At 42.5% G+C, this 13,488-nt stretch overlaps 1 protein-coding gene across 1 annotated transcript in view; it reads left to right on the plus strand.

Annotated features, from left to right (window-relative positions):
* The first annotated feature begins 393 nt into the window (after positions 1 to 393).
* NT5DC1 (5'-nucleotidase domain containing 1) overlaps positions 394 to 13,488 on the plus strand; it is a 115,936-nt gene continuing 102,841 nt past the window's right edge. The window contains exons 1-6 of the mRNA XM_064170282.1: positions 394 to 564; positions 2,541 to 2,632; positions 4,671 to 4,742; positions 6,228 to 6,334; positions 8,039 to 8,118; positions 10,988 to 11,069. Of these exons, the coding sequence (XP_064026352.1) occupies positions 472 to 564; positions 2,541 to 2,632; positions 4,671 to 4,742; positions 6,228 to 6,334; positions 8,039 to 8,118; positions 10,988 to 11,069 (526 nt within the window). The 5' untranslated portion in view covers positions 394 to 471. The remainder of the gene's footprint in view (positions 565 to 2,540; positions 2,633 to 4,670; positions 4,743 to 6,227; positions 6,335 to 8,038; positions 8,119 to 10,987; positions 11,070 to 13,488) is intronic.

Raw genomic sequence — 13,488 nt, forward strand, 5'->3', positions numbered from 1 at the left:
TTCTTGCGTTTATTCCTTGTTGGCTGTTTTTAGGGGTTTTTCATTACCAAAGCTACCGAGGGGAAGGCATTGCACGTCTGGCTGGCTGCCCCGCAGGGCCGCGCTCCGGTCCGCAGCACACAAAGCCTCGGCGGGAAACGCAGCTTTCAAATTGGAGCGCTCGAACACGCCCCCGGCCAGCGGCCCGGCGCTCGCCTTCCCGAGCCCCGGCTTCCCTGCCCAGGGCTCTACGGCCGAGTTAACCCCGCAAGCTCTGCTCGGCGTGGGCTGCCTACTGTTCTCTTCCCGCGCTCCCGACCCAGACCGGTGGGCAGCCCCGAATCCCGCGCAGGTGAGGGCGGCCCCACCGGGGCGGGACGAAGGCGGGGGGGGAGCTCCAAACGCCCCGCCCGGCGCCGCAGGAAGCACCGCCCGCGCCCCTTCCTCCTCCTCCTCCGTCCGCCTCCCCTTGGTGGCGGTGTCGGTTCGGCAATGCAGCAGCAATTCTCCCTGGCTGACTGCGACGTGATGGGCTTCGATCTGGACCACACGCTCTGCCGGTACCACCTCCCGCAGAGCGCACGGGTGAGTGCGGGCTGGCGCGGTGCGGCGCGGCACGGCACGGCACGGCCTGGGAGCCGCGGGCTGGGGTCCCTGCGCCGCTCTGCTCCGCCCCGCTCACTTCTGCCTGCCCCAGCGAAAGGGAATGTGCGGGGGAGCCGGGGCGGCGGCGTCCGGGACCCCCGAGCCTGCTGCCTTAGGTAGTCCTGGGGAAACCCAAAGAGAGAAGAGAAACACAAGTGCATATCAGCAGGCCTCTGCCGGAGCAAAGGGGACAGCCATGGCTTCTGCCTTGATAATGGTGCTTCTTGTGAGCTTTCCTAACCCGCGGTGCTGAGCGAAAGGTAGAGCACACCCCCCGGATCTGGACATGCTGCAGACAGAGCTAGAAGTCCGCAGCACTTTGGACTGGCGGCATTTCTGGCGCTTAAAATAAACCACTGAGCTTAAAGACGCTCATGGTCTCTGACTTAAGCCTTGTCCCTGCGGAGAGGAACTGCTGTCATGTGCTGCTGCGCCTTCCCGCCCTTGCCTCTTCTCTTTTTCCGATTGGCACATTTTAAACTCCCTGATAATCTTGCAGCGATTTGCCTGGTGATGTCAGGAACTCACCACGGAGCTATCTGGTGTCATGGATGCTCATGATGTCCCGCTCTCCCCTTTTATTTGCCCCTGTTCTCCTACAGTGTGCGTCTTGCACTTCATGGGGCTCGTACGCTAATTGCAGTATATTTCAGGCTTTGGTATAGAGACAAATGCTTATTAGGGGTCCCATTTGTCAATAGGCAGAGTTCAGTGTGTCCCGTGTTAAAAAAGTGCCTTGCTTCCTGGAGCTGTCATTGACTTTCTGTAGAGAACCATCTTTCTTACAAAAGAAGGTTCAGCAATAGCAAGTTAGAAATTGCACATGCTCCTAAGTTCCTGCTGGAAACTATACAGCTCTAGGCTTGCCATCCATGCTCTTCTTGTGCTACACACATTACATCTTACACAGGAACAATCTTCCTCGTAAGAATTCTGTCCAATGAAGGCAAATTTAGACAATCGATAGCTACAAGAGTTAACCACCAAAACAGCAAAATAATGGGGGGGGGGGGGGGGGGGGGGGGAGAAACCACAAGCAAAAAACATTTACTTAACTAACTTCATCTCACAGCACAGCCTGACATGCCGACTGCACACCACCACATCTACTGGAAGTAAAAAAGCACTTTTAAGGGGCTGACTGGCACAGCTGAAGATGCAGTTTGTTGCTGTTTCAAGTCTTGGCCTTCATATTTATCTTTCTCAGACATTGTTCATTTCAGGGATGGCTTTTGTAATTAAAAAAGAAAGTTCAGGGAACAGCTTTAATGAAAGAACTGTGGAAAAGGGGAGCAATTACTATTTTTGGATGGCCTTCAAGGACCTAGCAGCATCTACATGGATCTTCCTATGCAGCTTCACCAGCATATTACATTAATAAATCACTGACTGGTGTACCAGGCTTTAGCAGTGTTCCTTCTGAAATTAGAAAGTGTAACAATGTACTTAGTAGTTGCCTGCTTCCTTTGAAATATCTTCCTTTTAATACTTTGTAAATGTCCCCTAAGCAAGTTGTTTATTGGTTTGGAAGCTGCTTGTTGGATCTTGGTAACTGACATTTAAAATTAAAAACAAAAACCAAACAAAAACTGGGGAGGGGAAATAGTGACTAGTCTTAGGTAGTTACTGTCTTGGTTTCCCAACAGAAGCATAGGGGCTATGAGGTAGAATGCTATTAACTTGGTTATGCTGAAGATGCTGCACCATAACTGCTGGGTGTGCAGCTTAAGATGTTTTCCAGCCATGTCAGAAATAAACTGGGGCACTGTTTGCCAGTAGTGGGGGACAGTGGAATGGAGCCCCTGGCTCCCTGGTCTGTATTAGCTTAGGAGACACTGATATTGCCACTGTGCTGGGAATCAGTGTCTTTGGTCTCACTTAATATAATAAATGCATGTTTTTCTTTCCATTTTTAGCTAATATATGATAGTTTTGCACACTATCTGGTAACAGAGAAGGGTTATGACAAAGACTTGCTGACCCTAGCTCCAGACAACTTGGACTTCTGGTGAGTATCTTGAAAATAACAGAAACTTTCTACAGAACTTTTTAATGCTGTACCTTCTACAGAGCTTTGAAAAAAGCTTCACTAGCAAGGCAGTTGTTATTATTGGCAATCAAAAACTACAGTTCTAAATGCTTGTTCAAGCAAGTATTTGTCATGAGATATTTCTAACATGATATTTTGAAGAGAGAACTGAGCATCCAAACCTGCTTTGTCGGTGTTTATAACTGTTTAAATGCAAGCCTTTTACTCTGACTTCCTTTCTTATATCTTCTTCGTCTTTTATCTTACTGGTAAATCAAATAACCATCAAACTGTAGTCATTTTTATCTTGGCAGATATGGTTTTGTTTGTGTAGAGCAGAATTTCAACAGGTACTGGGGAACCAAGAAAAGGTGAGATGTCAGGAAGTAGCCCATGGATGGCATCAGGCACAAAGCTGCAACGTAAAACGGTGAAATGAGAGTTGCTGCTCTGAACTCGGCCAGCTCTGCACAGGAGTTTGAATGGGACTTTCTGATCTCAAATGTTAATAGGTTATTATCTAGGTCACAGAAGTGGAGGTTTGAAAGCCAGGTAGTCATTACTTTTTTTTAGGAGAAACACAGGGTGTCTTAAGTCATATTACATTATTGTGTAACAGTTTTGATCAGGCTTTTTTACAGTTCCTTTTTTGACCTGACAGTTTCCAGTGAGGTCAGTTTCAGCTTCCATGAGACAGGCAACATGGCTGTATTTCTGCTGTATTCTGATGTGTGAAATCCTTTGTTGGAACCTAGGTATCATGGCCTCAGTCCCTTATTTGAGATAGAGGTTCACCACCATGGACCAATAGGCCTGCAGTGCTGATTGCTGTGTGTCAGTGCTACTCGCTCAGGTGTCACTTGTGAAAGTTAGGGGGCTGCGTGATTTCTTTGCGACATAACGTTTGTCCTTTTGGGTACCTTACAATAGAGGATGAAGGTGCCATTAACTTTTCCAATCTTGTTTATTTGTTGTTATTCTAGTCACTGAACTCTGAATTAATTTTTCAAACAGCCTAAGCAAACATGGATTCACTTATCTGGAGGGTACAGCTTTATTAGGAGAATTAAGAACTCTCATTGAATGTCTGTCCTATGCTGTCAACTCTTCACCTTGTTAGCGCTGGCTAGCATGACAATGCTTTTTCACACATGTTCCTTGGCTATTCACTTGCCTTATTTAGATTGATGTTCTACTCCTCTCTGCCTTAATTGGTGTTATAAGTCTAAGAAGAAGTGGTAAGGAAGTGATTCTACCAAGAAAAATACATATTTAGTTAGTAGAAGTGTCTTGAATATTAAATGTATTGGTTGTATATCACAGTATCATCAGGGTTGGAAGAGACCTCACAGATCATCAAGTCCAACCCTTTACCACAGAGCTCAAGGCTAGACCATGGCACCAAGTGCCATGTCCAATCCTGCCTTGAACAGCCCCAGGGACGGCGACTCCACCACCTCCCCGGGCAGCCCATTCCAGTATCCAATGACTCTCTCAGTAAAGAACTTTCTCCTCACCTCCAGCCTAAATTTCCCCTGGCGCAGCCTGAGGCTGTGTCCTCTTGTTCTGGTGCTGGCCACCTGAGAGAAGAGAGCAACCTCCTCCTGGCCACAACCACCCCTCAGGTAGTTGTAGACAGCAATAAGGTCACCCCTGAGCCTCCCCTTCTCCAGGCTAAACAATCCCAGCTCCCTCAGCCTCTCCTTGTAGGGCTTCTGCTCGAGGCCTCTCATCTTAATCCTCCAAACTCATCTATATGAACAGTCAGTGAAGCCACTGAACAGTGGAACTGGATTTATTTATAGGAATTTGCTATGTAAGTGAAATCCACTCCTCATTGCTGCGATATATATTTGCATATGTAGAGTACTGTTCAAACATGGAAGTGTTTCAAGGATTGTGACTTTGTCCTTTTTTGCGTAGCATAATTGTGTAGATTCTCTAACTGCATTTCACTGAGCATTCCTCAGAAAGCAGTAATTATTTGTTTGTTTCTTCCTTAAAATGAAATTACTAGTTGCAAAGGCTTGGTGTTGGACATTGAAGAAGGAAACTTCCTGAAACTTGCAGAAGATGGAACAGTTTTAAGGTAATACTGACAATAAGTTTATATTGTTAAACACCAAAACTGAAAGCCATCTCTCAGTTTTGTAAACCACTTTAATACTAATTTCAGCATGCATTTCTTAGATGTAAAGGGTAAAATACTCTTTAGTAATCTGGTGCTCAGTTTCTCTTAATGTTACAAGTGCAGAAATATGTAATATTTCAGTGTTAGCTTCATGTAAAGAATATCTTATTTTTAATAAACTTCTAAGACTCAAGTGGCTTGACAATACCTTGACAATAAATTCCGTCTTTCAGTGGCTGCCAAGGTAATCTTTGCCCGCTTCTGCTAAGATCCAGAGCCAAGTTGTAGGGTTTTTTTTGGGTTGTGAGTAACCTGACTCAGAGTCAGTGCTAATGACTAATGTTAGCGATAGGAGCACCGTTATCTTTGCCTGGCACACACTGAATATTCTGCAGGTTTACAGCATACATTTTAAACAGCCCCAAGTAAACACAGGACCAAAGACATCCAATTTAAAAATTCTGAGATTTTTCCCTCTTAAAAATAATGTTTTGTCTTCATCCATCATTTCAGTTCATCCTTAGGTTCTTTTTTCCTCCTTTTTTAAAAACATATGGGACTTTTATTTTGACTCACAAATCTGAAGGGTAAATATACCTAAAGTATATCAATCCCAGTTCCATTTCCCCCTTTCTTTCTTTCCAAAATGGCAATCTGTGTAATTTACTAGACAGGATAGACTCTCTTGGGTTTTTTTTCTGGTAGCATGTGGCAAAAGGAGCTTGAAGATGCTAGGGAAAATGAAATAGCATTGAAAGAAGGGAAGAAATACTTGAGTCTCTGCTGTATATCCCCAAATTTATTTAGTACCATGAATTTTGGAGTACTAAATGCGGAGCTCAAAACTAGAGGGTATACCACAACAGAGAGAAGAGTGGTACAGCATTACCTCTCCCACCATTGCCTGCATTTGCTTCAAAACCAGTCTCTGCATTCTTTTGGAGCCCGATTTGATGGCCAAGCGAGTTGATTTTAATTGCTAAAAAGGCTTGTGTGTACTTCTGTGTTAGACAGCTGCTTGCAGGGCTCAGACTAGCACTTCTCCATAGTTCTACCCCTGCATTCTGTGAATGTTACCAGGCTTCAGAATGATGTATAGGCTTTGTTGTGCACTGTATATTGATAGTTCAGGTATAGCGAGTGTCCGCACACAATTGAGAACATTCAAGCAGAACAGAGTGGTTGTGTTAGCAGGTGAGGCACAGCAGCTGTGCCCCCGGCCAACCAGACCTCTGTGGAGTAAGGCTTTTACTGAGGGCTGTCATGTATATGGTACAAGCTCAGCTCCTGGGAAACTTCTAAGTTAGTTGCTTTTGGTCGACTTGCCTGCATCTCGGTATTCAGTTGCAGTGTCTTACTTCATATAAGGAGGAGTTTGGTTGTTTCTAACTTTTTTTTTTCTTCTTTTTTTTTTTTTAATAAATAACTTAATACATCACATAGGGCAAGCCATGGTACAAAGAGCATGACATCTGAAGAGATCCTGGAGACCTATGGAAGGAGGGAGTGGAAGCATTTTAATACAGTCAGTGGAATGGTTTCCCGCTCAGGTAGCTATACCTTAACATGTCCTCTCCTTTGAAGTTGCTTTGATCTCTTCAATGCCTCATAATGTTAGTTCTTACCACAAATATCTAAATCTAGTTGAGCTGATAGGTAAATGTTTGAGGGGAGAGTTGGGTTTGTGTATTTTCTGTTTTTAGTACTAGAATTCAATGTAGGTCACTGACACAAATGAATCACAGAATCACAGAATTACAGAATTGAGCAGGTTGGAAAAAATCTCTAGGATCATTGAGTCCAACTTACCACCTAACCCTTCTAATTAAATAAACCATGGCACTAAGTGCCTCATCCAGCCTCCTCTTAAACACTGCCAGGGATGGTGACTCCACCACCTCCCCGGGCAGCCCATTCCAGTGCTGATCACTCTTTCCGTGAAGAAATTCTTCCTAACATCCAGCCTGAACCTGTCCTGGTGCAGTTTGAGGCTGTGTCCTCTTGTTCTGTTACTGGGTGCCTGGGAGGAGAGACCAATCCTACCTGGCTACAGCCTCCTTTCAGATAGTTGTAGAGAGGAATGAGGTCTCCCCTGAGCTTCCTCTTCTCCAGGCTGATATTGCAGGCATGTTTTGGTTTTAGGAATGAGCACATTGTCCCTTGATGAAGTAGAGATTACCAGCTTGCCTAACTTAGTACATATTTGGCAAATCTTTATTTTCAATTGTTGACTCATTACCATCAGTGGTGTTACTAGAGGCCTAGATGCAGGTGGAAAAAACAAAGCAGAACTGGAAACAAATTCTCCTGCAGTCTCCTGGGTTCAAAATGGGAGTCACTTTGTAGACACCATGACTGGGTTTTCATTCTTGCTCTGTGCTTCCTCTTCATTTCATTTGCTAGTGGCAATTGTGAATTCTACGCACAAAGTGCACAGTTAAATTGCTTTGTGCTACATAATGGAGATACTTTCCTTGAGATTTTGCTGATGGAAACTTTTTTATGATGCTTATTCTAAACTGCAGCAATCTTCTGCAACAATACAGAAGAGAAAGGTTTCCTTTGGTCATATAGCAAATGTGCCTTTCTTATTTATTGCAAAGTCCTTCTTGTGAATGTTAATGCCAGTTTTGCTGACTTGGTCTTTAATATGCTTAAGACAGCACAAGCAAGATCATGAATACGAATAAAAATCTCTGGTTAGGTCATTTCATTCCAAGGAAGGAGCTGTTGAAAGCGACCTCAATCTGAGGGGACATTTGCACCCTCCTGAGTTAGTTCTGCTCTGGGGACTTGCATAGGGAGCACACATGCTCCCTCCTGGGCTGAGGCACTGCCTGCAGCACATGTGCAAAGGACAAAGCAGTGTAAGTCCTGTCCAAGTGTTTCTAAGGCAACTTCTCAAACCCTTTCTTTGTGTTTCCACTGCTAGGGAAATACTTTGGAAGAGTTGAATGATACTGTCTGTAAACCTTATGGTTTTCCCCATCTCTTCCACCTTAACTTTTAGTATTTTAAAGTGTGTTTTTGAAATCTCACTGCCTTGATACAGATAAGCAACTTTTCAGTTGCAAATTACAAGAAACAGAAGTGGGAATAAAGGCTAGCAAAGACTGGAAAGCAGATAATGGTTTACCAGTAAGATCCAAGCAGGAGCTTAAATTACTATTTAGATGTAATTTTTAAGTGTCATTAAAGCACACAATATAGATTTCAAATAAATAGATTTTTTTTCCCCAATTCTTTTATTCCAGCTAAATACTATTTGTATGATAATTATTTTGACCTGCCAGGAGCTCTCTTGTGTGCAAGGGTTGTGGACACCTTAGATGAGGTAAGAACTGGATTGTTTTAAACCTAAGTATTGCGTTATGTTTCTCCTCCCCCAGCACACACATTTAATAATGTGTAATAAATAGTGTACTGAACAGCATCAAGGTCTTTAGCTTTCTTCTTCTTTGAATTTTTTTGTGTTAGACTTGGTGTATTCAGGTTGTCTGTAGATAGTTGTGAGTTACATGGCATGTTCAAAATAAATGTGCTTCCAGCAGAGGGCACAAATAACTAGGACATGAATGGAAATGCACTGTTTTCTCAAGATTACTTTCCTATATGCAGAATATAGTTCTTAATATCTCCTTTAATTATGCTTGATGATACTTGAATTAAATCTAATGTAAATCTCATGAATAACACAGTTTGCTAACTTGCAAGGCGTGACTGAGTTGAAACCTTAATTCTGTGCTTTTTGGACTAGTTTTTGTCTTAAGTATATTCATCTTTGTACACAGATACAAATACACCTCTAGAGTAGTATCCAATATTTTTTTTCTGTCAGCTAAACAATAAGTTAAAATATCAAGCAGCTGCCTGAATCATTTTCAGTGCTTTTTAGATAGACAAAATGTCCTAAATCTAACCTTTGAAGTTTGATGCTAATCAATTAGGTTGTGTTAAAGACTTGGATTTTTGACTTGCATGCAGGTGTGGGTAGGAGAGGGTTCTTGCCATGCAGTAAGTATATTGATGTAGAAGGAATACTGATGAAATCTTCAGGCTAAAGGTACTAAAACACTGCAGCACTGAAAACTGCCAATACTAAACTTTGTTTGCAGAATGAAATTCAAAGCTGTGAGATGGGTATCTGGGATCCCTTTGCTTATCAGCTGACTTGGTGCTTTAGCCTGCACTTCAAAATAGCATACTAAGGAGATTGCTGCTTAAGTCCAGTTGCTGCATGAAGTTGGCTAAATCTAGCTTACCAGAGAGCACTGAGGGCAGGTGTGTCTGACTAATCCAATTTTGTGACTGATTACTCTTCTTCCTCTTAAGCTGTTCACAGTTTAGAACCCTGTCTCAGATGTAACACCCCCCATTGTATTACTTCATTTTATATTTAGTTTAGTTTCTGCACAAATCACCAACTTGTTGAGAGAGAAAGCATGTCACAGCATGTGTGTTATAAACTCTCAGTCAGTTCACAGCTGGAGCAACAACCCTGGGTCAGTGTCATCTTCCACCATTAAACCCATGCCGTTTCTGCAGAGAGCTACCAGCAGCAGATCAGGGACCTTGTTTATCAGCTAGCAGCTCCTGAATATTTTACTGGATTTTGGCCCAGTTTCAATGGGAGGAGTGCTGGGAAAAAACCCTAAACTAAGGAGCAAGTCAGCCACATGGAGTGTGAGGGGAGTGGACAGTTGAATCCATCCGTCTCAAGGTTACTGCTGATACAGGGTAGTGCTAATCAGCACTGGACAGATGAGTGCTCCCCAGCACCTCCTGAACATGATTATGAATAATGACCTTGGTTGGCAGCTAACTGAAAAAAACTTTTCTCTTTATTAGTTCTTTTATGTATTTCTGTGACAATTTGCTGTAAGAATGGATTAAAAAACAAAATTTGAAAGTCACAGCTTTGTATCTTTCCAACTCTTAACAGGTAGAGCTGGTGGATGATAAGCAAACTGTCCACAGTGCTCATCAGCTGTGCACAAAAGGCCTTGTTTGTGTGACTTGCTGGTTGTGAAATTAAGGGCAGACTGTTCCTCTGGAAGCCTCCATGGCAGATTAGGCCTGAAATAGCAGTTTACTTCAGTACTCACAACCTACGTGCTTTTAGCTAGCAATTTTAAGGGAGTTTGTTGCAATTTCTGAATGTCTCACTGTCTAGAAAATGCTTTATGCTCACAAAATGGGTCATTATTCAGGTATCAGTGCAGTGGTTTGGGACACTGAGGGTGGCAATGTCACTAAATCCTTAAACACTTGCCTTAAAATTCACCTTAATGTAGATGAGGAAGAGTATGTAAGAACACTAGGAAGATACTTTCCATGGTTACAGAGACTGCCACCTGCTTTGCTCCTTCTGGGGTTGCCTTGTAACTCCAACCACCTCATACAGGCTCTGTAGCTAATGCTCTGCTCTGTAATATTGGTAGGCATTGTAATTGCATCTGTTCAATTCAGCAGTCCTAAAATTTGTGGAGTGCAGCCTCAGCTGGTTGAGACACTTTTTTACTGACTTGGTGAGGTGCTGAAAGGACAGTTGAGATCAGCTGGAGCTCCTCTGTGCCTAGGCAGCTTTCTAGGAACAGCATGCTGCTGTTCACAAGCACATACCACCTTCCTGGGTCCTTCTGCCAGATATTGGCAATCTTCAGAGTACAATGCAAGACAGCACTGCTCAGTCTGGCTTCTGAATGAATGTTTTACACGGTGTTTGGGGTGGAATTGTTGTCAGGAGGGCATTACCTCTAAATTACAGTGAAGGGTTTTGCCAGTTAGGAGGATGGAAGGTGAATCTGAGTGCCAGGCTGTGGATAATGTCAACCAGCTAATTAAGTACAGTATCTGCACCTCTAGGCACTTCTTCTTCCCAAATGTCAGTGGGATGACTCTGTCAGTAAGTTGCAATTCTCTCTGATGCCCGTCTTTGCTGTGACATTTTAGGAATTCCTCATAAATATGAATCCTTTCTCCCTTCTCCTTCCTCCTCCTAACCCCACCATAACCTGAACTAAGGATATAGCTTGTCTGCTGTTCCCCAAAGTTAAGCTGGCTACTACTGACTGATTTCTACTAAGATTCAGTTTACTCCAAATACTTTTATATATTAATGGCAATCCTGTCAGTGATTCAGTATGAAAGTTTCAATTAGCTGATCCTTGGGATAATGACTAGATTTTGTTTGATAATTACAGCATGATGGGCAGAAAAAATATGACTTCTGGAAAGACATGGTAGCTGCTATCCAGCATAATTACAAAATAACAGCTTTTAAAGGTAAGTGGATTCACTGAAATCTTACAGTAACAGAAAATACTACACGTGGTTGCCAGGGCAAATACATTTGCAAATACACTGTAGGCTACTCAATGAAGCTTTTGCTTTTCAAAACTTACAAGTGTTTGTAAGTAGACACATGTTTATAATAGAATAAAACATCTTTATAACAACTGTTTATACTGTTTTGTTATCTTTAGTAATACTTGTGATATGCTACTTTACTGACTTCACAGAAAAAAATGGTTTCCTGCTATGGTAATGTGGACATCCCATCCTTGAACTGTATTTTGATTCTTCTCCTTCTACTCTTGTAATCCTAAATAAAATCAGAAATACATTGGAAAAAATATTAAATTGCTAATTAACGTTGCATAATTTTCTTTAATGTTCTGGTTTTAGTTAAAATTTGCTGATGTGATACTAACACTAGTGAAGAGATTGTTATTTTGTTATAAACTTACTAAAAATTGCAGAGAGCTTTTTTTTATCTTGGATACCCTTCAGCTGGACATTCTTATCCTTCTTTCATAGGCTTAAGAGTATCTATTAGGCATATAAAAGACTAAGTTGATAGTAAAGGATTGTGTGTGCATATTTAATTGAAATTAACTCCTTTGTTTTATTTTGGTAAAAGGATTATATGTAGCTCAATTGGTTTTGCTGACAGTATTTTCTGGTAGAATTACTTCTCTCAATGCAATATTCATTAAGCACAGGTTTAGTGTGGACCCTTTTAGAAAGTACCTTCTGTTCACCAGGGCTGTACTATTTGGTGTGCCCCAAAAGTAATTTGCAAAATTGTCTGAGAGACATTCCAAACAAAACTAGAAGTTGATGTTGAGATGTATATTGTGAAAGACAGCAAAATACTCCTAAAATATTTTGTTGCTGTTTTCACTGGAACTTAGAGTGTGACTATTAGTTAAGAATTCCTCTGGGAAATCATTCATATATGAACTAAATGTATCTTCTGTTTTCTGCTGGTACTGAATCAACCCTAATCAACTACAACAATGTTGTTAGCACTTAATTCTTTTAATCATGAGAGTTCTGTGTTTAAACCTGTGAAGGTCATGCAACATGTGGCAAAAAGAACTATTATTTTTTAATATTCTTGGGAAATGAATTAAAGAAAAGTGAAAGTGTCCTTTGAACTCATAAGTAATTGTCATGCTTTGTTTAGATGTAAGTTTCAGCTTGTGTGTACATGAAGATGTTTATGATACCTACCTAGCAGGTACCTATGTGTGAATGTAAACATGGAATCTGCATGCAAACAGATGTTGAGATGCTGGAAAGTGTCCAGAGAAGGGCAATGAAGCTGGTGAGGGGCCTGGAGCACAGCCCTGTGAGGAGAGGCTGAGGGAGCTGGGGGTGTGCAGCCTGCAGAAGAGGAGGCTCAGGGCAGACCTCATTGCTGTCTACAACTACCTGAAGGGAGGCTGTAACCAGGTGGGGTTGGTCTCTTCTTCCAGGCAAGCAGCAATAGAACAAAGGGACACAGTCTCAAATCGTGCCAGGGGAGGTATAGGTTGAATGTTAGGAGGAAGTTCTTGACAGAGAGTGGTTGGCATTGGAATGGGCTGCCCAGGGAGGTGGTGGAGTCGCTGTCCCTGGAGGTGTTCAGGAAAAGTCTGGCTGAGGCACTTCATGCTATGGTCTAGTCAATTGCTCAGGCTGGGTGCTAGGTTGGAATGGATGATCTTGGAAGTCTCTCCAGCTTAGTTGATTCTATGATGCGTGACTTATTTGACTTAATTCTTTCCACCTCCTGTCAAAAGTGGTACTTAATACACCTCATTCTCTGTTACTGAAGTTGTGAAGGACATGCACAGCAGTGTTGAAGATAAAATTTTAAAACTCCACAGTAAGTCATAGGTGTGAATTATATAGGTGTGAGGCAGTGCAGATTGTGTACACAACGGAAATATTTCAGTACATGGAAATACTGTGCTCTGTCATACCTCTCTTTGAAAGGCTTCAGAATGGTCTTATTTTCTTTCTAATAACATGATCCTGTAGATAAAGCGGTGGGAGTCAGGGGAACCAAGGATCACAGGATTTTAGAGGTTGGAAGGAAGCTCTGGAGATCTTCAACCCCCTCTGCCAGAGCAGGACCGTAGAATCTAGGGCAGGTTGTATAGGAATGCATCCAGATGGGTCTTGAAAATCTGCAGAGAAGGAGACTTCTCAAGCTCCCTGGGGAGTCTGTTCCAGTGCTCTGTGACTCTTACAGTAAAGGAGACTACATAACTCCTCTGGACAGCCTGGGCCAGGGCTCTGACACCCTCACACCAGAAAAGTTTCTCCTTGTCCTCAAATGGAATCTCCTGGCTTCCAGTTTGTGTCCATTGCCCCTTGTTCTGTCACTGGATACCACTGACAAGAGGAGAACAACCCCTATGTGACTCCAACC

The sequence above is a fragment of the Pogoniulus pusillus genome, chromosome 33, assembly GCF_015220805.1.
Source record: "Pogoniulus pusillus isolate bPogPus1 chromosome 33, bPogPus1.pri, whole genome shotgun sequence".
In the NCBI taxonomy this organism is placed as follows: domain Eukaryota; kingdom Metazoa; phylum Chordata; class Aves; order Piciformes; family Lybiidae; genus Pogoniulus; species Pogoniulus pusillus.